Source organism: Anas platyrhynchos, chromosome 2, assembly GCF_047663525.1.
Source record: "Anas platyrhynchos isolate ZD024472 breed Pekin duck chromosome 2, IASCAAS_PekinDuck_T2T, whole genome shotgun sequence".
Classification (NCBI taxonomy): Eukaryota; Metazoa; Chordata; class Aves; order Anseriformes; family Anatidae; genus Anas; species Anas platyrhynchos.
This window is the reverse complement of record NC_092588.1, coordinates 78,280,915-78,301,979: the sequence shown is the minus strand read 5'-3', so window position 1 is coordinate 78,301,979 and position 21,065 is coordinate 78,280,915. Positions and strand designations below refer to the sequence as shown.

The 21,065-nt window shown below is 36.4% G+C and overlaps 1 protein-coding gene across 3 annotated transcripts in view; it reads left to right on the top strand.

Annotated features, from left to right (window-relative positions):
- EXOC2 (exocyst complex component 2) overlaps positions 1-21,065 on the top strand; it is a 154,088-nt gene that overhangs the window by 44,736 nt on the left and 88,287 nt on the right. For all 3 annotated transcript variants that reach the window (XM_072034988.1, XM_027451693.3, XM_005022854.6), the window contains 2 exons: positions 8,233-8,346; positions 12,609-12,733. In XM_072034988.1, coding sequence (XP_071891089.1) covers positions 8,233-8,346; positions 12,609-12,733 — 239 coding nt within the window. The remainder of the gene's footprint in view (positions 1-8,232; positions 8,347-12,608; positions 12,734-21,065) is intronic.

The window sequence follows — 21,065 nt, the reverse complement described above, 5'->3', positions numbered from 1 at the left end:
CTAATTCTCTGAAGTTGCTACTTCTGCTACTGTCATAGCCACTCATTACTGTGTAGGCATGATCTGGATTCTTTTATCTTAGCTGTATCTTTTTACAGTTGACACTGCTGTTTGTTGCTTCCTAGACAAATTGGTCTTCTCAATCCAGATGACAGAGTCTTTCTTTACTTAACATTATCACCAACTAATAATAAAAAAACGTTGGTGATAAAGTTAGCAAATGATGCAAATACAAATGAAAAAGTAGCGTGGGCTATAGTAAAGCTTTACCTATGGATTTTCTCAGGTTTGCTTCTCCACTGCTTGATTTGCTTCTTGATGTTACTGGTGTTTGGTTTTTTTTGTTTCGTAATTAGCTAGTTCTTTAATCCATGTGATACATTCTGTTGGCATTGCCAAACACTAGCGTGTCACGTCTCATATTTTTCAGTGAAGCACTTTATCTTAAAGCCTGTATGATATTTTTTCAAATATTGTATGAAACATTTATGACTGACATTAAAACTATTTTTCTCCTCTTTAATTTTCTGTTTGTTGAATGCCCTGTAACAGCTTTTCTGTTATTTTATCTGGAATTTAAGTCAAGGTAACTTTAAGTTGGTTCTGTTGCATCAGTCCTCTATCTGTGTGTTTCTCACGAGAATTCTTTCTGTAAATGCATTGGATATGACAAGTTCTGCTTGTTTTAAGAAAACTTTTAATGTAGTACTCAACTAGATAACCAAAATTAACAGTTCTTACAGTCATGACAGCATGAATTTGATAGATTAAGAATTATCTCCCAGAAAACTGAAGAGAATCAGTTGAGGATTAGTTTAATTCATAGTCATTAGTTTGGACGTTTGTTAAACAGGAAAAGAAAAATACCATGTTTTAGAAGTTTTATCTGGAAGCATTAGGGAATAAGCATGTTAATGAAACCTCAGGTTTTGCATGAAAAAGAAATGAGAAAAGGAAGTCAGAAGTATGTAAATACAGGTAGAAAATAAGAACTCTGGAGTGGGGTTAGGGTGGAGTGGGATAAAGAAATACTTGGGGAAGCATTACATCAAGCTTTGTTTCTTGTTTATTCACCTCCAAGTTCACTGGAGGTGAAATATGAAGATTATGGCAAGCACTGCTGTTGAAAACGACCAGTTTGAGAGAAGAAACACTAGTCAATATTACGAACAGTTGTGGAGAGGGAATGAGAATTAGATCATGGAGGCGGGAAAGATGTGAAAAGCCTGGGCTGCTCATGTTCTGTGGGTAACAGCATAGTGTTAATAGTAAAGACTATATATATATAGACGGAACATCTGCATGTAACTTTAAGTGCTTCCCCAATTGATTTTTTCATAATTTTTTGAAAAATTGGAGCAATACAGTGTTTACTTTCATAAAATAATCTTTAATACCACATTGTTTAGTTAAACATGTTTGCAAGTACTTGAAGTAGAGGATGGGTGAGGAGGGAGAAATATTTTACAAGGTAGTGAAAAAAATGCAATTATAAATTAGGGAAGTTTATAAGTAGGCTATTAGCATTAATCATTACTAGGCATGGGAATAGTTTATCCCTAGGAGTGATAAAAATTGTTGGAAGCTTGGGATGCTTTAAAATAAAAGCCTAATATGATAAAGAATAGTTGTGTATAAAAGGAGATTGGACTCTATAGTATAGTGGATTTCTCCTTTGATAATACCTTTGGCTTCTTTAAACTATTTTTTTAATGTGTGCAAATTGGGATGTACTTTCCTTTTGAGGCTGAAGTGTTTGGCATTGGGCTGACTTGGTGGGGTTTGCAACCCCCTGCCTTGCAGCCTGGTGGCTGATAAGGAAAGGAGTGCCATGTATTGGTCATACAAACATGGTAAACAAACGAAGTACTTAAGGAAAGGATCAGAGAGAAAAACAACAGACCTAAGAAACTGGGATAGGAAAAAGCTAGAGGGGAGCACGCTGAGGAGCAGGCAGGAAGTGAGTAGCCTACACAGAGAGAGAAAGAAGTCCTTCCAGAAAGTGGTTGTCAGTCATCAGCAAATGACACAGAAAAGACATCCCAGAAAGAGTTAGATCACCTGTCCTGTGAGGTTTATTTTGTTTTTAACATAGATTGTGCTCAGTTCTAGAAGTTGCGTTTGTGGGCTTTTAAATGTTTTAAATGTGATACTCAATCCGATTAAAATGCATTTAAAATTTAGTCATAGTGTGTGAATTACACAGCTGGGTACTTACTTTTCAAGGTTTTGCAAATGGGACACTGAAATACTAGAAAAGAAGTTCCATAACAGAAGTGCTTAGTACAACATTTCATTAAACTGTTAGGTGTTCGTGGGGACAAAAACTTTATTCTAGCTCAGTAGGCGTAAGGTTGGAGTTTAATTTTGAGTGACTGGAATTGAAAGCATACACAGAATCATCTTTCAGCTTGCGAGCTTAACAAATACTAAGTATTAATAATTTCTACCCAAGAAACCCTTCATGTTTTACAAGACCTAATTCCTGTTGCTGTGCCACAAAAATAACTTGAAAAAAAATGAAGGGGAAGAAAAGGAATATCAGTTGCTAAAAAATGAAATGAATCATATTTTAATGATTCATTAAAAGTTAAATAAACTATATCTTGCTGGTTACAAATCACCATTGAAATGTAATCAAGTCACAAATGTGTTAATAGAAGAGTGTTTGCACACGTTACTGTCCTGTACACTTTGTCCATGGTTGTATAATTCATAGCCTAGAACAAAGAACTGATCCAGTTTGATGAAGTTTTGTTACACTGCTATCAGTTAGTGCACATTGTGTGCATGCTGTGAAGTACTTCCTTCACAAAAGAAAACAGGTATTTAAAATATGTAATCTTTGAGTTCTAGTTTATTAATTTTCAGGGTGTATTAAGGACTTAGAGCCTTAGTTTTCTACCGCCATCTGGCTTTAAGTGCAAAGCAGGTCTGTGCCACCCTCCACCCCAAGGAATATTCCTGGCTGTGGTGTTAGGGAGATGTAGCCAGAAATCCTTACAGGAGACTTAAATAGCTTGCAGCAAGAAAAATTGTACACCGAATAGTAACCTCAATCTAAGAAGTGTGGAAAGTTGGCATGAGAATACTAACAGTAACAGCTATGTTGTAGTGCTTGGGTTGGTGCTCACAGTTTGGGATGGTTACAGGACGGGGCTGGTAGGCCGCGTCCTGACGAGGATTTTGAGCAGTTCTGGGAGACAATACACGAGACCTGCTTCCTAAGAGCACTGGGTGAAATCAGTTGGTGGAAAATAAAGAACTGTGTAAGATTTGTGAATGAACTGCTGTTGCATACACGTTTACCCTCTTGCACGGCAAGGCCTTGTTTATGTGCAAGGTTCCCTGCTTCCCCTACCTACTCTTGTCAGACTAAGTAACTGCAGGCAGACCTGGCGGTAGTTTGAAAAAATTTTGAGCATTGTTTGTTGTTTTGCATGTAGCAGAGGTCATTATGGTGGGTCCATCTCGCACATGAAAGCAAACGCTGACATGCTAAGTACATTCCACATACTTCTACATCCACCCACTCAATACAGATGCTTCCCTCTTCCCACGCCAGCTTCCAAAACAGCTCGTCTGGCAGGAGGAAGAGATGATCTTACGCTGCCACCTAACGGCGAGCATCAGCGTGCTGCCATGAGAGGGGAAAAGGCTTTCTGGAGGCTAGGATAATGTATTTGTTTTTAAATGGAGCGTACGGAAACTCAGCAATTTCATCCTTGAATGTAAGGGGCTCGTGGAAACTTTTTATCACAGCGACACCAGAGGAAAAAAAATGTGGAAACTAGGAGAGAGATGCAGGATATGTGTCACACTGTTATGACGCTAAAAGTAGAGTAACACTTACTGCTTATAAGGCTGATGCATCAGTTTCAGCTACCTACTTATTAATTTCTTCGTAGGTTTTTCTCTTCACATTCTGCCATTACTCAGATACGCTTGTCATTTTGCTGTCATATTTCTGATAAACCCAGCACTGCAAGAGAGTCACTGCTGGTGCGCATCCTTGTCTCTTTGCTGTCGGAGAGACCCTTGTTAACACCTTTTGATTCATCGTGTTTAGTCTACTCCAGTGTCCTCTATGCTGGCCTTCTTGCATGTATGATTAACGCAGCGCAGCTGGTCCTTAGCCTGCTTCGAGGAGTCTGGCGGGTACCAGACAGAGGGGGAGTGCACAACAGCCCTACTTTGAGCTTGTTTATGCTGGTTGGTATTCAGAATCTGTGTTTATTTAAAGTTGCTCCTTTTGACCTATAAACTCCTGTGGAACCGAGGTTCAAGTTACCTTTTGGTGGCTGTATCCTGTTCTTGGACCTGCCTTTAATCTGTGTACGTTGCCACGCATGCTGGAAAACATACTGTGAGACCCTGGGAGCAAAAAATCTTTACAGAAAACTTACAGTTTGCTAAGTTGCACTCATCGTCAAGCTCTGTTCATTTGTATCCATTTACTCAAGAATTCTGCTATTAAATTATGACTGGTCCGGGCTGTGATTTATCTGCTGAGATCACAGCTGATCTTAAACTGCTGGAGACTATAAACGTTCTGTATACGCACAACTTCTGTAGTAAAATTTGTAAGACCTGATATATGCTGTGATGTTGAATTATCGAGTACTAGGCTATACAGGACCTAAGTTTGGGGTCGTGGAGGGAGGGACTTGTATTGTTGGGTAGGTGTGACAGAAGGGAATTGGTTGTGCCTTGTGAAGTTTGAATCCAAACTACATGTGCGTGCCCTTTATGTGGAAGCAAGGACCGTTTTGGGGTACTGCATGGCAGTATTAGGTATAGCTAAAATCAGTTTGAGGAATGTGAAAGTATACAGTGGCTTGAAACCATTTTTTTATTATAATTATCTCATGAATATCAGTAGTATGTAAAGTTTTCTTTTGTATTTTAAATTGTTTCTGATGATATTTTAAATAGTTCTGATGGATAAATAAGACTACTTTAAAATGTTAGCTAGAACTTTATTACCAGATCTGGTTTTGCTTTAAGTAAAATAGTCTGCCTAGCAGAAAGTATATAAATCCAATATGTTTACCCTTGCTGAAACTCTAAAGGTAGGGAAATGCGTAGTCTTCAAAGATGGTAAACTTACCTCTTCTTTTTTTTTTTTTTTTTTCTGGATTTATTCTCTGGTTGTAATTCCTTTTACAGTTATTGCTTTTTAATCAATGATAGAGTATTAAGAGTTGCTTCCTGAATTGACTTCTGTAGAACTAGCAAATCCACCAAAAATGATAAACAATTTCTTTGCGTGCTAGCATGAACTCAGCTTTTGCTACTAGTTCATGTTCACTCCATGATGTTGAAATGAGTAAAACAGAAATACTTTTCCAAGTCACATATGTGCTTGTTTATAAGTAAATGGTAAGCAAATTTTCATGAGAACAACTTCCAAGGACTTATTTATTTAATTTGCTAATGGAAGTTAATGAAACAAACTTGTGTGTGTATGGAGTCAGTCTCTTTTCAGATGCATCTGGCCAGACATTGTAGAAATACAGTCGCTTTCAGTTTGAACTTCTTAGTGAGCAGCTTGTTGTGAAGACAGCTGTAGCAAGTCATTTTGAGCTACCCATATCTGTTAGTGGAAAAACTACTGGTAAAATTTATGATTGAAAATAAGTGTAACATGCTATAGAGTATAACGTATTGTTAACGTACCACACACATTCACGTTCATGTTTCTACTCTGTTGTGACTATGTCTAAAATATGTCCAGACAGATAAAAGCACCCATAAATGCATTGCTAATTTATGGTTCTACACAAATACATCTGCTGGAAAAAAGCTCCCAATAACTTTTCAATGCAGTCAAACATCAAACTGAAAAAAAACTTTGTTTCTCTCGGACATTCTGTGGGCAAAACTCATTTGCAGGAATTTATTACATCCCTAGCTAAATAAGTGATCTTTATCTCAACTTACTTACCTTTTTTTTTTTTTTTTTTTTTTTTCCGAGGAATTATACAGCTTATGTTTAAGCTTAAACTGTTATGCATATGTCTTGCAATCTCGTAGTAATAAGTAGTGTTTGGTGACAATATATTTGTTGAGTGGCTGTTCTTTTTGTGTTATATCTATTTCTGTTGGTTTCTGAGGAAATATATTGAAGGTCTGAAAAATTGAGCAAAATTCTGCTTCTGTATCGTGCATGTGCATTTATGTGGTACTTGCAGAAGAGTTCTGAGTCTCAAAGCAACAGTGTTTTTTTGTTCTTGTTGTTCTTGATTTTGGTTTTAGCATTTTAAAAATGTACCACATATGGATTTGATATAAAAGATTTTTTGGGCAGCCATGGGATATATCACATGTGAAATACTGTACTGTAAATTCTTGTGCCCTGTAGCACTTTTGAGTACTTTAAAAAATAAGATATTGTCCTAAAATGAATATCAGGCAAGAATAAATTAAAGTTTTCTTCTAGTGAACATTTTCTGCTCACTAACTGGTATTAACGAAGGTCAAGGTCATTGATAATCTTTAATCTCACTGTTTATGCTTATAATTTTATGTTGCATTATTGCTTTTTTCATTGAGCTTGGAGAAATATTAGGACCTTCACTGTTAGCTAGTGTGTTTGTTTTACACAGTTTTCCCTGTCTCCCTAATTCTCATATCTGTCGTTGCTTATCCTTGCGTCTCATTTGACCTTTTTTTTTATTCTTTAATGTGGGGAAAAGAGTTTTCATGGCCTTGCTGTAATCAGGTGCTAGTGATGATTTCTGTGCCATGCCCTTATGTATGTGGTCCTTTGTACCTGCTTGTATTAGTGGCCATTTGGGTATGAATAGAAACTTAGAGAAAACAACTTCTATTTCTGTATAATTGTACTTTTTAATGTGCCTGCCTTTAGATTTACTTCATTTAATTTGCTGTTTGCTTTTTGTTATAAAAACAGCTTTAGCCATCGTGAAATGTTTGTTTTTTTTTCTGTAATCTAGACATCTTTCTAACAAATCATCGCTTCAATGTCCATTCAAATGGCTTTTCGTACATTTTAAATTAATTTCCAGTAGCTGATCCCATTTGCCAAGTTTGGTTCTAAATGCAGGGTACCACAAGTTTGCGTTTGTGTTTGACATTCTTTGTATAGCAGAGTTCACCAAACCTGTGGACATCAGAGAGGGATTTTATTGATTTTTGAGTTTAACTTTGTGATCGCCAAATTAAGTAATGCATTTTTAAACTACGTTGGCATGATTAGTTTCTGAAGACGGAATGCAGCTGGTGGTAAAGAACAGCGGTGCATGTACCTGGTGACTTATTAGGACTGAATATGGGCCAAGCGTTAAATGTGTGTCTGGACTGAGAGAAGAATTTTGTCATGTTGTCATCAAAAGTGATTTAACTTTTTTTTTTTTTCACTGACTTAAAATGAATAACATTTTCTGTTAGAGTATCTTAGAAACTACTTGTAGTTTCAAAAATGCCATTGCAGAGAATCTGCTTTCACAAGGAATTGGCTCACATGCTTTCTCCACGCAGCATAAGACTGAAGAAAAATAAACAGAACATGCTATTTTTCACTTGACACATGCCCACTTCTCCTTCGTGTTTTGTATACTATCAGCAGACAGATCAGTGTATTCTGTTTTGCAAGAGGATAATTTTAACCAAGGATTTTTATATGCTGGAGCTATGCTGTGTCATCCTTCACATGTCCATTGGACTTCTGCTGCAAATGGCCCTATAGGCAAGAGATGGTGCAAGATCACTTACAAGCTGTCAACCTGGTTGGTGTCCTGTGGTTTTAAAGTTAGACAGACATAAGGGTCTCTGTATCATGGATTATAAAGAATATTCTCTACTTTACTCTGCTTGATGCAGTGATTTCCCCTTTTAAAGGACAGAGTTAACTTAGAATACATTCAGCATAAATGATCCTGTGTTTGGATATTAGTAGTATTATAGAGTCTGTCCCATTTTCTTAAGACATCAGTTATCTTTCTTTAGAAACTTTTTGTATAGACAACACTTTCTTACATATGCACAGTGGTGAAATCAAAATGATACAACAAATTTTACTTAGATTAGATTTCAATCTTTTATTTCCTGGTCACATTATGTCTGTAATACCGGATTTATTTTCACAGTGAGTTGCAAATTTATATTTACATTTTGCTGGAACATGAGCTGTTATTTTATGTGACTTTTTAAATTGTGAGCTGTTTACCAGAATAAGTCTCACTGAAGAAATAAATATTCATTTTTCAGAGGCAGATTTCCTCAGAAAGATTTAGAGGCACTGTTCCCTGGGATGAGTGCTGATTTCACAAGCGAAAACTTCTCTGCTGCCTGGTACCTGATTGAGAATCATTCAACAACAAGGTTTGTTGCTATTATATAAATTATTGTTTTAATAACATCAAGCAGATTTGCATTTTCATTGTAAAGTAGATGTGTCATTGGTGATTGACATTAAAGTAATAGGCCTGTAGTCTGTACTGCCTGTGGTATTTCTGCGTGGGTAGGGACTTGAATCAACAAAGCCAATTCTCTCAGTGTGGATAGGAGAAGAACTTCAGTTTTAACCAGAGTTAATTTGTGGCTTAATTTTTTTCTGTGTAAGATGGCAGTTGTCTTGCTTCAGGCTAAACCTCCTTATGAACCAAGAAGTCAAGAAGCATGGCCTTAAGTGGAAACTCCAGGTGTTATCTTCAGTCATGACTATGACTAGAAGGTCAGGATGAGGGCACTGAACAGATTAAGAGTAAAACTCTTAGTGATATCAGTTAGCTTTCAGTCAACTCCTGTAGAAAATTCTACTGCAGAAAGAAGATGGACAAGTGAGTAAATCATTGGGGAAAGTCTTAAAATATTGATGATTCTTCATTTTTATGTCTATTTCATAATAATGTGTGCTTACAAGGATAGATAACATATGCATACTTTTGCACATACGAGTTCTGAAATTTGTCTGATAGTGTTCAGGTAATATTTGAAGCCATTTTTACTAGGGAGGATGAGTTCTTTCTGCTTGTGATTAGTGTTTTGAAAGGAAGTAAAACTGCAAATTTGTTTAATATTTTCTCATAATGGTAGAAACAAATGTGTGCTGTTGTTGTTTCTTTGGGGGGGGGGGAGGAGAGTTTTTTTCTTTAAGACCTCAAAAATGTATTCATTAATATGCCTGGTAAATAATTTGTTCTCAAAGAGATAATTAGTGGAGCCAAAACAACAGCAAGAGACCGTTACGGATGAATACATGATAGCACAATGATAGCATCTTTTGAAATCAGGTAACTACAAGAAGAATGAGTCAAAATTTACTATATTTACCACAACCTGATAACTTCTTCAGCATCCATTAGGTTTTTAAAAAGTTTGGGAGAAAAATTAAGAAAGAACAGACAACTTTTGATATAACTGTGTTTAAGAATTTTGCCTGAATCTTGGCCCTTTTGGTGCTCATTCAGTTGGGTACCGGTGACACTGCCTGGAGAGATGAAGGACAGATCAAGAGTGATTAAAAAGTTCTGGGTACAAATGTGAAGAACATGGGAATCGAGGTATTTCCTTTTAATTACAGGTGAAGTGGAAAGGTTCAGGTAGTAGCGGATGCATCCTGTAGGTTCACAGCTGGCTGTAGGACTGGTTTCAGAGGCAGCATGTTTTGCTTCAGTAGTCATGGATCTTTCTTTAAAGAATAAAAACCTTCGGTGAGAAATGGGATTCAACTGAAGAAGTGGGGTAGGAACATTTTTGCCAGCAGGGTTGCAACTTGGTGACAAGGACTTTCACTTAGGTATATTAGGGGACTGTGGTAACATCTAGCAGTCAACTGAAGGTACAGCGTGCTATGTGTATGTGTGTCCTTGGAGAAGATTTTAACATAGCTAGTATTTGCTGGAAGGGTAACGTTGCAGGATTCAAGCAGTCCAGGAAGCTTGTGGAGAGTTCTTGGAACCCTGGGTTAGGCAACAGCAGCACAGACAAGGATCTGGTGTTTGTAACATGCCGTAAATACCAGTTGGCAGTCCCCATACAAATCATCTTCTGGGGTGTATCAGGAAGGCAGGGTTATGTAAGATATGGGGATAATTATTCTGCTTGGCATTATTTTAGCAGCAGTTGAAGTGCTCTGCCCAGTTTTGGCCACTGCGTTAAGAAAGGTGGTAGCTGATCACAAAAATAAAAATATATAAATGTCTGTGGGTACATAGCTTGAATGAATTTCGTGCTGGTAGAAAAGAAAGAATTAATACAGAGTGCCGGTTCTGAAACACGTAGTGGGCAGTTCAAGAGTAGACATCAATTGTTCTTGGTTTGCTAAGAATAGAACAGCTGGCTCCGTTTGCAGCAAGGGAGATCTAGGTTAAATACAGGTTAAAAATGATACTAGATTGCATAAGACTTGGAACCAAGCGACTTGGAAAGCTGCAGAATCACCGTCACTGAAGGCTGATGAGATTTGCTTTGATGGGTGCCTGTCATAGGTGACTAAAGTACCTTTAAGGATGTCTTGGATCCAAAAAGTGGATTAAATGATTTTTTAGAATTGATTAAACGACTTTTATTACCATGGAAAATGTAGAAAAGCATAATGTGGTGGTTATATCTGTAATATGATAAGACGTCAGCAAAAAATGCTGATTTTTTCTGGTCATCAGTACTATGAACTGATACATTAGCTTGTATGACACCTTTTTACCTTGTACTATGACAGTGGTTCAGTGCCTCAAAATCTGTTCTCACGTAAATGTGAGGCTTCCTGTTAAGAAATATTTGTAATATTTTTTTTCCAGTATCAGTTTAAGTTCTTAATCTTTCTGGGCAAAGAAAAGTCTTCGAATATCAACAGCTTCAAGTCATGTTCCCCTTGCTCTAGTGGAATAAAAAGGTTCACATTGATTTAGAAAATTTAAATTTAAGTCTTAGTGTTGAAGGTCCAAAAACCGTGAAAAACTGTCAACAGAAAGAATGACTCAAAGGGTAGGATGAATCTAATCATGCATTGAATCTAATTATAATTTTATTTTAAGAAGCAAAATTGTTTTTTTCCCCACTTCAGAATGTCTAGTTTTAGATATATTCTGTTCTGTTGCTATTAATTGTTGAATTATCTTGCCCGTGTGATTTGTGCCGTTGTTCCAGAAATACACAGCAACGGTTTAGTTCTCGTCCTCTGTGTAACCTCAGGTATTAGGAGTGCTAAATGTGTGGTGTGCTGATGTTTTGGTTAGCTTATGTATGTTTTTTCCTTGAAGGAAGTTCTTTTTTAAGCAATCAAAATAACATCTTTTTTTTCCCCTCCCCGGCAACAGCCTGACAAATATAAATAAACTATTTAGACATACTATTAGATCATCAGATAACGTGAAATAGTGCTTAAAAAGAGGACTATGCAGATTTTTGTTACTTTGAAAATGCTGCTGGTAAGTACTTCTTGTCTGCCCGAGTAGACTAATCCAGCCATTGGGTAATGTGATTTCTGACCAGCAGATGGAAACAGGAAATAAAGTAAAATGATGTGACATTATAGGTATGAAAAGTAAAATGCCTGTAAGTGCACCAGTGTTTTTGTCTCCCAGCAGGTGGTGATAGCCTTCTTACTGCCTGATCTAAAGCTTGTTTTATGCTTGCAATATATATCTTTTTCTAACACAGCTTAAAACAGACAAAATCAGTGCAATTGTTTTATATCTTTATTTCTTTCCTTAATTGTTTCTTTTCCTCTACATTCAGAGGTATGGTGCACTTTTTCATGTGACTCTTTTGTTTTAGGGAGATGGGTTTGTCCTGCAGTTAGGAGAAAATACTTTTTTAAGAATGAAAATCATGAATTTGTATTTCTGAACTTCTTTGTTGTGGTGTTTTTATGAGTCTCATCAATGTAACTAATGAGATCATATTGCACCTGCTTGCAAGAAATACAAATTTGAAATCAAATATAAACTGGTAATAATCTAGAAACATTAGGAAACCAAGACAAAAAGAAACATACTGTATAAATAACAATGATAAATTGGATATTAATATTGTACTTCAAAGCATCCTTCAAAAAAAAAAAAAGTGGACTACAAATGAAAACAGAATTTCATAAAGCAGAAATTTGTTTCAGTTTTTCTTTATTGTTTTCATCAATATTCTGTTCAATTCTGAACTGCATTTGGAAACCAGAAATAAAAATATTAAAGGACTTCAGAAACTGGAAGTGAAAAGGTTTGGACTAAACTGCAGAGTTAAACATGTCATCATTAAAGAGACTTCAAACATTGCAGTAGTTGGTCTAGTATACTAAGTGTAGTGATTTATTATTGCATTTTTAATGTAAAAAAGCAGTTAGCTAAGAGCAATATTGCATATTCAGAAGAATTTCTTAACTAATTTGTACCATAGAGAAGACTATTCTATCATAAGCAGTAGGAATTGCTTTTAGGATTAAAAAATTTTAAAAAGGCACAAAAAGATACAGACTACCAGTAGACTGTCATTCTCGGGAAGTAAACTTCCCGAGAATTAGTAATTACTCTTGTTAATAGTTTATGCAACAATAGCTGTCTTTATTTTCTAAGTAACTTGTTCTATTTATTCATTAGGTGACCTTAGTTGTTTCTTGAATGTCATGGTGGTTTTTTGTTTGTTTTCAGTTTTGATCAGCTCAAAACGGCTGTTGTGAACTTGAAGAAACAAGCTAATAAGAAAAATGAGGGAAGTCTGGCTTATGTGAAAGGAGGTCTCAGCACATTTTTTGAAGCACAAGATGCTCTGTCAGGTAAATTGTACTTACTAAGCATGCTGTAAGAGAGAAGATAGTAACTACACATATAGTTGGATTTAACGTTAAAAATACCGTTCTTTGCAATTTTTTCTGAAAGTGTATGAGTCTGAAATCTATGTTATTTTGATCACAAGCTGGGACTGACTAGTTTATTGTTGCAGTGTATTTGCAAATAATCACACCAAAAGTATTAGACAGGAATTAGAGGCTTTTGTTGAAGCTGTATATCCCACAAATCCCGAAAAGTGGGGAAATACGGAACTAGATATGATACTAAGATGATTTACAAACTATAGCAACATAAAAGTTTCTGTTTCGTGTTGCCTTATAGTTAATTGTAATATTTATATACATATTCAGTGCACTCAGATTTAGGAAATCAACCTTTATATTCTGCTTACTGTAGGGGAAAATGCAGCTCTGTAGTGAGAGTACATTAGTTTTCTGTGCCATTTTATATATATATATATATAAATATGTATAAACTTGTGTGTTTACTTAAGGCATAAAATGTCTGTGGACTAAGGATTGTGTTGGCTAAGAAATTGTCTGTGCAGGGCTATCCCTAGTAGGTTTGACATTTACTATTACGCTGTATGCGTGTATACAGTACAATTGCTTTGTATTTCAGGATTACCACTTGTGATCCTGTGTTAAGGGTACCGTGGAATGAGTGAATTTGGATTGATCTACTCATAGCCTCAGCCAAGCTAGCACTTCTGTTGGGTTTGGGAGCCCTGCTTTGGATAAGCACTGGTTTTCTGTTGAGCCACTTATAGACCAATCACTAACCATCTGATAGCCACTTTTGACTTTCAGGGTGAAGGGAAATCATTATATGGCATTCTCTAGCTAGATCTTTTCAAGGAAATTTTTATTAAATTCTAAGAATGCCCATTGGTAGTAGGCTATTTTTTGGAGTAGTCTTCAATATCTTGAGAATCTGAAATGCTATTTTTTAAAAATAGTTCAAAAACATAAATAATCTTGAACAAATACTGACATGTGACCTTTTTTTTTTTTTTTTTTTTTTTTTCCAACCAAATCTGCATAACATATAAAGCTATTAAATACTCTAAGGTTCAGAGTTCTATTTCCCAACAGTTACTGCTATGGGAAAAAAAAAGAAGTGCTGGTGGGCATACGTGTTACCTTGTAAGATTATTTTTTGGACTAGCAAAGGCTTAGTAGGATTTACAGAAAGCTAATGCAAACCATAAGTGTTGTGACTTTTTAGAAAGAGCAAATTAGTGTGTTTTGTTTTTTTTTTTTCTTGTCCCATTTTTAAAATGTAGGCTTCTTGCCTCTGGAAACTGATTGCCTGAAAAATTGAGAGGCCAGAGAGGTAGCTGGAATATAAAAAACAGTAATAAAATGATAGGGAAAGCAATCTCATTTATTTCACTGGAAATGCTTTGTTCTGAATTTTTACAATGGCAATAGATTTAATACTGTTTTGCATCTCTCATCTGTAACAGTGTTTATCTAAAATTAGATTTCATCCATGCAGTCCTTCAGATGAATTATGCACTCAAAATGGGATGACTCGTGGTTCTTGGTGCCACTTTATGTCTGTAACCAAAATGGCTTGTTTTGTCTTTCTCATAGTGATCTCCCTGAAGTATTCAAAAGGAAGCAGACTTGTATCTTGTGCTGTTATAAACAGTGTGTTAAAATAGTGCTAAGAGAATGACCTTGATGTTGTCGTAGAAGAAATTTAGAGACTTGAAGTCTTAATCCCTTACACGTTCACAGTTAAAACACTGGAGTTCAAGGAACTTTAAAATCAATGTAATATTTAGTTCTCAACTTCTGAGACCACATTCTTAATGAGGATGCATTACAGGTCACAGCTTCCTTCTAAAGTATTTTAATATGCATTTCTCTTTTGAATTTTTCCATTAATTGCCCATGCAGAAAGGGGTTGGATTCTTTTCAGTCTAAAAAAAAAAGAATGTTTTTGAGGGAGTCTAGCTGGAAAAAATGCATATCTTTTGAGAGAGTTGTACCTGTGAGAGTTAAAAGCAATAGCTAAGTTGGATGAGGAGAGCGTTCCAGTGGCAGCAAGAAAAAAAGGGATATCATTGACACCATCACCCAGCCCTCCTGCCAGATGTCAAGGCTTTTCTCCAAAACATTTGGTCACTGCATTTTCCTCAAAGAAAACCTGAAGAGAATTCAGCATAAGCATTATTAACGTTGCTCTGAAGAAACAGCTCTGATGGAAAATTAAAAAAAAAAAAAAAAAAAAATTAATTCTAGGTATGCAATTAAGAAATTCACGCTCTTTAATAGGAGAAAATTAAAAGTCCTATTATACTGTGGCTTGACAGCAGTCGTATGAGACGATATCATGCTGTTTTCCTGCCTGTACAATGGTGAATTTGTGTGTTTTATTTTCTCCTCTAGAAAGATGCAACTAGAATTTGTAAACAAAGCTACATCAAGAATAGTTTGTTTGAAAGCTGAAAGCTGGCTTCAACACAAACTCTTAGGGACACAGCCTTGGATCTGTGAACTTTCGTTGTTTGTTGCTGAGCATACGACTGTTACGGATGAGAAGTGACTGAAGGGAAGATCATTACTAATTATATCTATATGAGTCTTCCAGGGTAGTTTAAATGTCCTGAGCTGCTTGATTTGGGATTTTAAGGGGGTGTGTGGTTTTTTGTAATATTTGGTTTTTTAATTCACTTCTTTAGGGAAGATATTCTAAAATCTTATGTGTTTTCTGAAGATACATTTCTGTCGGTGGGGAGAAACTTAGGCACTTGATTTTCCTCTCTAAATATCGTAGAACACTTTTTCCAACCCCAATGATTATGCTTTATAAACTCTAGGTCAGCTTCATTTCTCTGTGGGATTTTGTCATTGTAAATCAGAGCTATCCGAGTATGGTTGTTTCTCCTAGTTCTCCCTGAATTGGTACAAGATGTAACTTTTTTGTAGGAAGATGATTTTAAAAAGTATAACACTTGCTTTACCAAGTGTTTCATATTCATCTATTTGCACATCTTTTATATATTTATACATGCTTTTAGAACTCATACGCTGTTAACGTTTACTGCAAATATATGAAATTGATCAAGGGAATCGCTCCCTTTTTGAGCAATTGAGCAGTGAATTGCTCACTTTTAGTGTAGCTTTTTTTAATAGCAGGGATCAGTGAGATCAGACTGATTTTTGGTGTGCCATCAGACTACAATACCCGTTTATTTTAGTTTTAATATTTTCACAAGCATGCAATGAAACCCATAAAACGTTATGCCAGGATGCTTATTATACCGTGCAAGTTGAAAGCATTTACTAAGAAAATAAGAGGTCAGATAGGCCAGAACCCTTGGTCTGATTTCTTGGAAAACAGAATTGCCTTATCAGATCTACGCGTCTCGTTGTCTGTTAGCTTGGCTGACAGTTTGACAGTGACTTTGTCGCAGAGGAGATGTTCAACAGGAAGTTTATTTCGTCAGCCGAAGGGAGCCGAGGGGAACTGGGCTTACCTCAACTTGATCCATTTGTCAGCATCAGGGAGTTCAGCTGATTTATCTCCCGTAAGTCTAACCGCAACCTAGAAAGCAGCATTCCTAAAGGGGCTACTATTTATATGCTTGGAAAGATGTAATGTTTTATTGTCATGAGCAAATCACGTACCACACAGAAGTCTCTGGAAAGCTAGAAAAATAATTTATTAATATACTTTTTCAGAAGTGCTCCTTAGAAACCCTAGTCTCCACAGTTTCTTCTCATTCAAGCGACAGGAGGAAAATACGGAAACAGCCACTTGAGTTGCTCAATTATTCAAAAACATGCAAGTATGACACCCATATTGGCAAGCAAGGACGTCACTGTACTTTCTTTGAAACACAGATTTATTGAACAAATTTGAGGTCTAGTTTTGATGCTCTAGTTTGTCATGGCAACAATTCTGATGCAATTACAACTACAAAAATTTCACGTGAGAGACAAAACACTGCTGGCTACCACAGCTCTATTCCATTTTTCCCCTTTCCTCTCTTGTTCAGATACTTGGCCTGTGGGAAAGACTATTTGATGGGATACTTGGACCGTAAGTGTCCTTCTGTCTAATATCTTACCTAGTATGTAAGCTGGGGTAGTGCTTACCTGTCTGAAATGATCCTAAATATCTGGTCAGTGCCTCTTGGTTTCTTCCTATAGAAATATTTTTGCATTTCAGTTTGTACGGCCCATTAGGGGATGAGAATGTCAGTGATGCGGGATCTGATTCAGTGTGAATAAGCATATTCTGTTGGCGTTATGTCTGCTTAATACAACTCTTCTGAAACTAAAACAAAAGAAATGACCACATCTATATTCAATTCTGAGTCAGACTGGGAATTTGGGAAACTAAGAACTGTTTATCTGTCATATATGTATCTCTTTGCTTCTGTGTTTTAAAGTGTTCTTCAGAAGCAGGTCTTGATCATTCACATTTTTTGAACTCTGGGGTACTGGAAGGAATGAGGAGTTGTGTCATGTGAAAAGAGTCCCTACAGCCAATTTTTGATTAGTGATTCTGTTGGCAAATTAATTAGACTGACTAATGTTGAAGTGTTTTTTACATCACTAACTTCTTATCTCAGTTCACTCTTCGATTTTGTCCACCTAAATGCTAATCCATGACTGGTTTTGTTGAGTGTCACAGCATCAGACTGTTGCACCAGATTTTGCTGTTGTCATGTTCCTGTTTTGTAACATCTACATGTAATTCACATTTTATTGCATATTGCATTTTCGATCTACTTCAGTCTCATATACATTTTCCCAAATGGCATGATTTTCTTAGACACGTGCATTTCATTAAACCAAATTCAAACACATGATGAGTATCTGAGTCCTATGCAGCTGACTTGTTATAGCTAGAATAGGTCTACACTGAGTGCTTTTGGTGTGGCAAATGTCTGTTAATGTTATTTTTGTCATCCTGCTTTCAGCAGTAACATGCAGTCTGCAGAAGGTAAGAACATTGTAAGGTTATTCCTACTAATTTTAAATATAGAGGTTCATGGACGTCAAGAAAGAACAGGGCTATGGAAGCAAGCTGCCTGGAATAAACTAGGCTACTGCATTATCTATCTGGCATGTATCTGACAGCAAGTCAGCCACTTCAAAGTTACAGTTTACATGCATGCTAGTGCCTCACAGTAGGTGCAGCTTATTAAAGAATTAAGATCGTGCCTCTTAGTAACCACGAAGCAGTAGCTGATGTGCTTTTAAGTTCACTGTGTGGCTTTCCCAAGGATGTTGATGTATGAAGGTTTAGGGTATCCTTGTGCGACATTACACACGTGCTGAATAAAAGCAAAATGTGAGGCAATGACAGTGCAATTGCTTCGTATTGCTTTTTGGGCCTTCATATATAGGCTCAGAGGGAAAATGAAGAATTGTTTTCTGATTTAAGTTTCTGTGTTGAAAACTTGTGTTCTGGTAGAAATGCTAGAAATAATAAGAACAAGAGCTTGCAATGTGCAATATATGCTGAGATAGAGACGACCTGATACAGGATTGCGGGTAAAATATGTATGTTGTGATAAGTAGTTTAGTCTCAGGTGGATGCTACCTCGCTATACAAAGACAACAATCAATTTCTGTAGCAGACCAATTATTATTTTAATGCAACCTTAGAAAAGCAAAATTTACTGACCATGTTTGAAAAATAGACTGAAACCTTCCCTTCATACAGGTTCTAGCATAGTGTTTTCTAGGGATTTTTTTTCAGTGTCTCAAGAAAGAGGTGGTCTGATTTGCCTACAGAAAAGCTGGGGAGGGACTCCTTATCAGGGAGTGTAGGGGTAGGACAAGGGGGAATGGCTTTAAACTAAAAGAGGGTAGGTTTAGATTAAATACAAGGAAGAAATTCTTTACTATGAGGGTGGTGAGGCATGGGAACAGGCTGCCCAGAGAAGCTGTGGATGCGCCATCCCTGGAGGTGCTCAAGGCCAGGCTGGATGGGGCCTTGGGCAACCTGGGCTGGTGGGAGGTGTCCCTGCCCATGGCAGGGGGGTGGAACCAGGTGGTCTTTAAGGTCCCTTCCAACCCAAACCACTCTGTGATTCTGAGAAAAAATGAGAAACAGCAGGAATTGTAATGATGACTTTTAGCTACTGTCTGGCTATTATGTTCTATTAAATTGTTTTTTTCAGGTAAATGATTTTTTTTTCATTTGAAAAATACAAGGAATCAAAAAGAAAGATTAGTTTTGCACTGCAGTTTTCAAGTAGTAAACATTGCAGTAGGTAAAAAGTGTGCAAAAATGACCCATGATTAAAATTGGCCAGACCTACAGGCCATCTAAACAGCTTAATTTCATCTTGCATCATTCCATTCTGATTCTGGTACAGCTTTTAGCTTACATGCAACATTTAAAAGCTGCTTTTATTTCTACCATTAGTTTTCACAGATGCAGGAAGGTTAATACTGTGTCAGTAAAAAGAGAAATAGCATTTTCCATGCTCTGAGATTCTCAAGTATCCTGGCATGGGTCTTCGTCCAGTCCTGGAATTGTAGTAAATCTATAAGAAGAGCAGTAAACCATGCTTCCATATCTGTTTCTGGGATAGTTCCCTGGAAATGTCACACTTGCTTAACTTTGCTCTCACATAGGTTATATTTATCAGGGATCACGATGTTGTTAGACCGCGATGTTTGGTCTCCTATTTGCGTAAAAATTCTCCTTCTAGCACTGTGCCGTGTTTTTTTTTTTTTTCCATCTTAAGTCTGGCCATTTTCTTTCTTTTTTTCTTTTTTTTTTTTTTTTTCCCCACCATGTTGAGTAAATAAACTTGAAAAATTAAATGCTAGAGAAACAAAACACAAAAAAGCAATTAAAGAGAATACTACGTTTACTTCCATATTTTGTGATTTTGTCTCGGCTTAGCATTGTTTATCAAAATAAAGCCAAGTTTGCCCTGCAGTTCACAAAAATATCCGGAAAACTCTGGAAAAAAAAATTATTCATAGCAGTACAGACTACTGGCTGTAGTAACAAACTTTATTTTGGAGGGGTTTACATATTGTGATGTTTTGTCAACACTGTTAATGATATGCTGTCTTTACGTATTGCCTTATGCATTATATACAGCTATGCACTCCTGTTGAATCCATTCAGAGGAGTTTTTACCCTGTGTAGGGGTGCTGTCCTTATCAATAACGTTCTGTTCAAATTACAGAAAATCCTTAAATCTTTTTTTTAAAAGAAAAGAAACCAAAGACATTTTTATTCAGGCATTGGCATGAATCTTGGAAGTATGTTAATCTGTGTTCTTCATCCCTCCTTTACTTTTTTTTGGTGCCAAGTTGTCTATTTTTAGCACATGAGATCTTCAGAGGTACTCTGCACTGTCAGTCTTTCCTTTTTGTCAATTTGTCACTTTTTTCCTTTCTTTTTTTTTTTTTTTTTGTCCATCTGACAAGAAAAGTCTTGATATGTTTTGGGTTCTTCTATAACCATGTTTTTGTGCTAATGGGCTAGATTTCCAGATACACTAAATGCAAGTGTAGCCTTCTGCTCATCAGAAAATGGTAGAAAAGTTGCATGTATTTATATAACTCAGCTTTGAGCTGTTAAGCTGAGGAAGTTTGGAAAATAAGCACCACCCTTGGTGCTTATCTCTAAATATGTTTTGAGAATATCTAATGAGTAAATCAAGAATGAAATTTGCAAGTCAAACCTGCATAACCTTTGAAGTGTGGTTTAATTCATTACAGAGATATGATTGCCAAGTAGAAAACCTTATCCTTCTTTAGATTAAATAAAATTGTTTTCAACACAAGCAGCAATAAATTAATTGCAGTTTATTTTACTACAGGGCCTGTACTATGGTTTATTTGCCAGATTGAACTTTGCATATGTTTTGACAAAAATAACCAGTTCTGCAGACTTTCGTCACAATTTCAAGACTCTGAATTTCAAGGCTCTAAACTTTAGCTCTTCACTGTTTTAAATTATTATATCACCGTGGCTATGAAACCTGTAAGCCTTTAGATATTCCAACTTAACTGGGCAACCTGAGCACTTACTGGTAAAGAAAATACAAAATACAATTAATTTTCTGGCCCTCATTAAAACATCTGGACCAAATCCTTTCCTCATTTTTGCTGTTCCTCACAGTAAAGCTTATTAATAAAGGTAAACAGCCTGTCCTAGGTTTCCAACTTTTATGGTTCATATCAGGTAAGCCAAAAGTGAGTGGCAATTCAAGACAAAAAGTCCTCTTGTATAGAAGAAAATTTTCTTCTATACAGAGTTAGTTTTCTACCAAGTCATCTCACTGCTCCTGCCTTGCAGCTGTTTGATTGCCAGATCCAG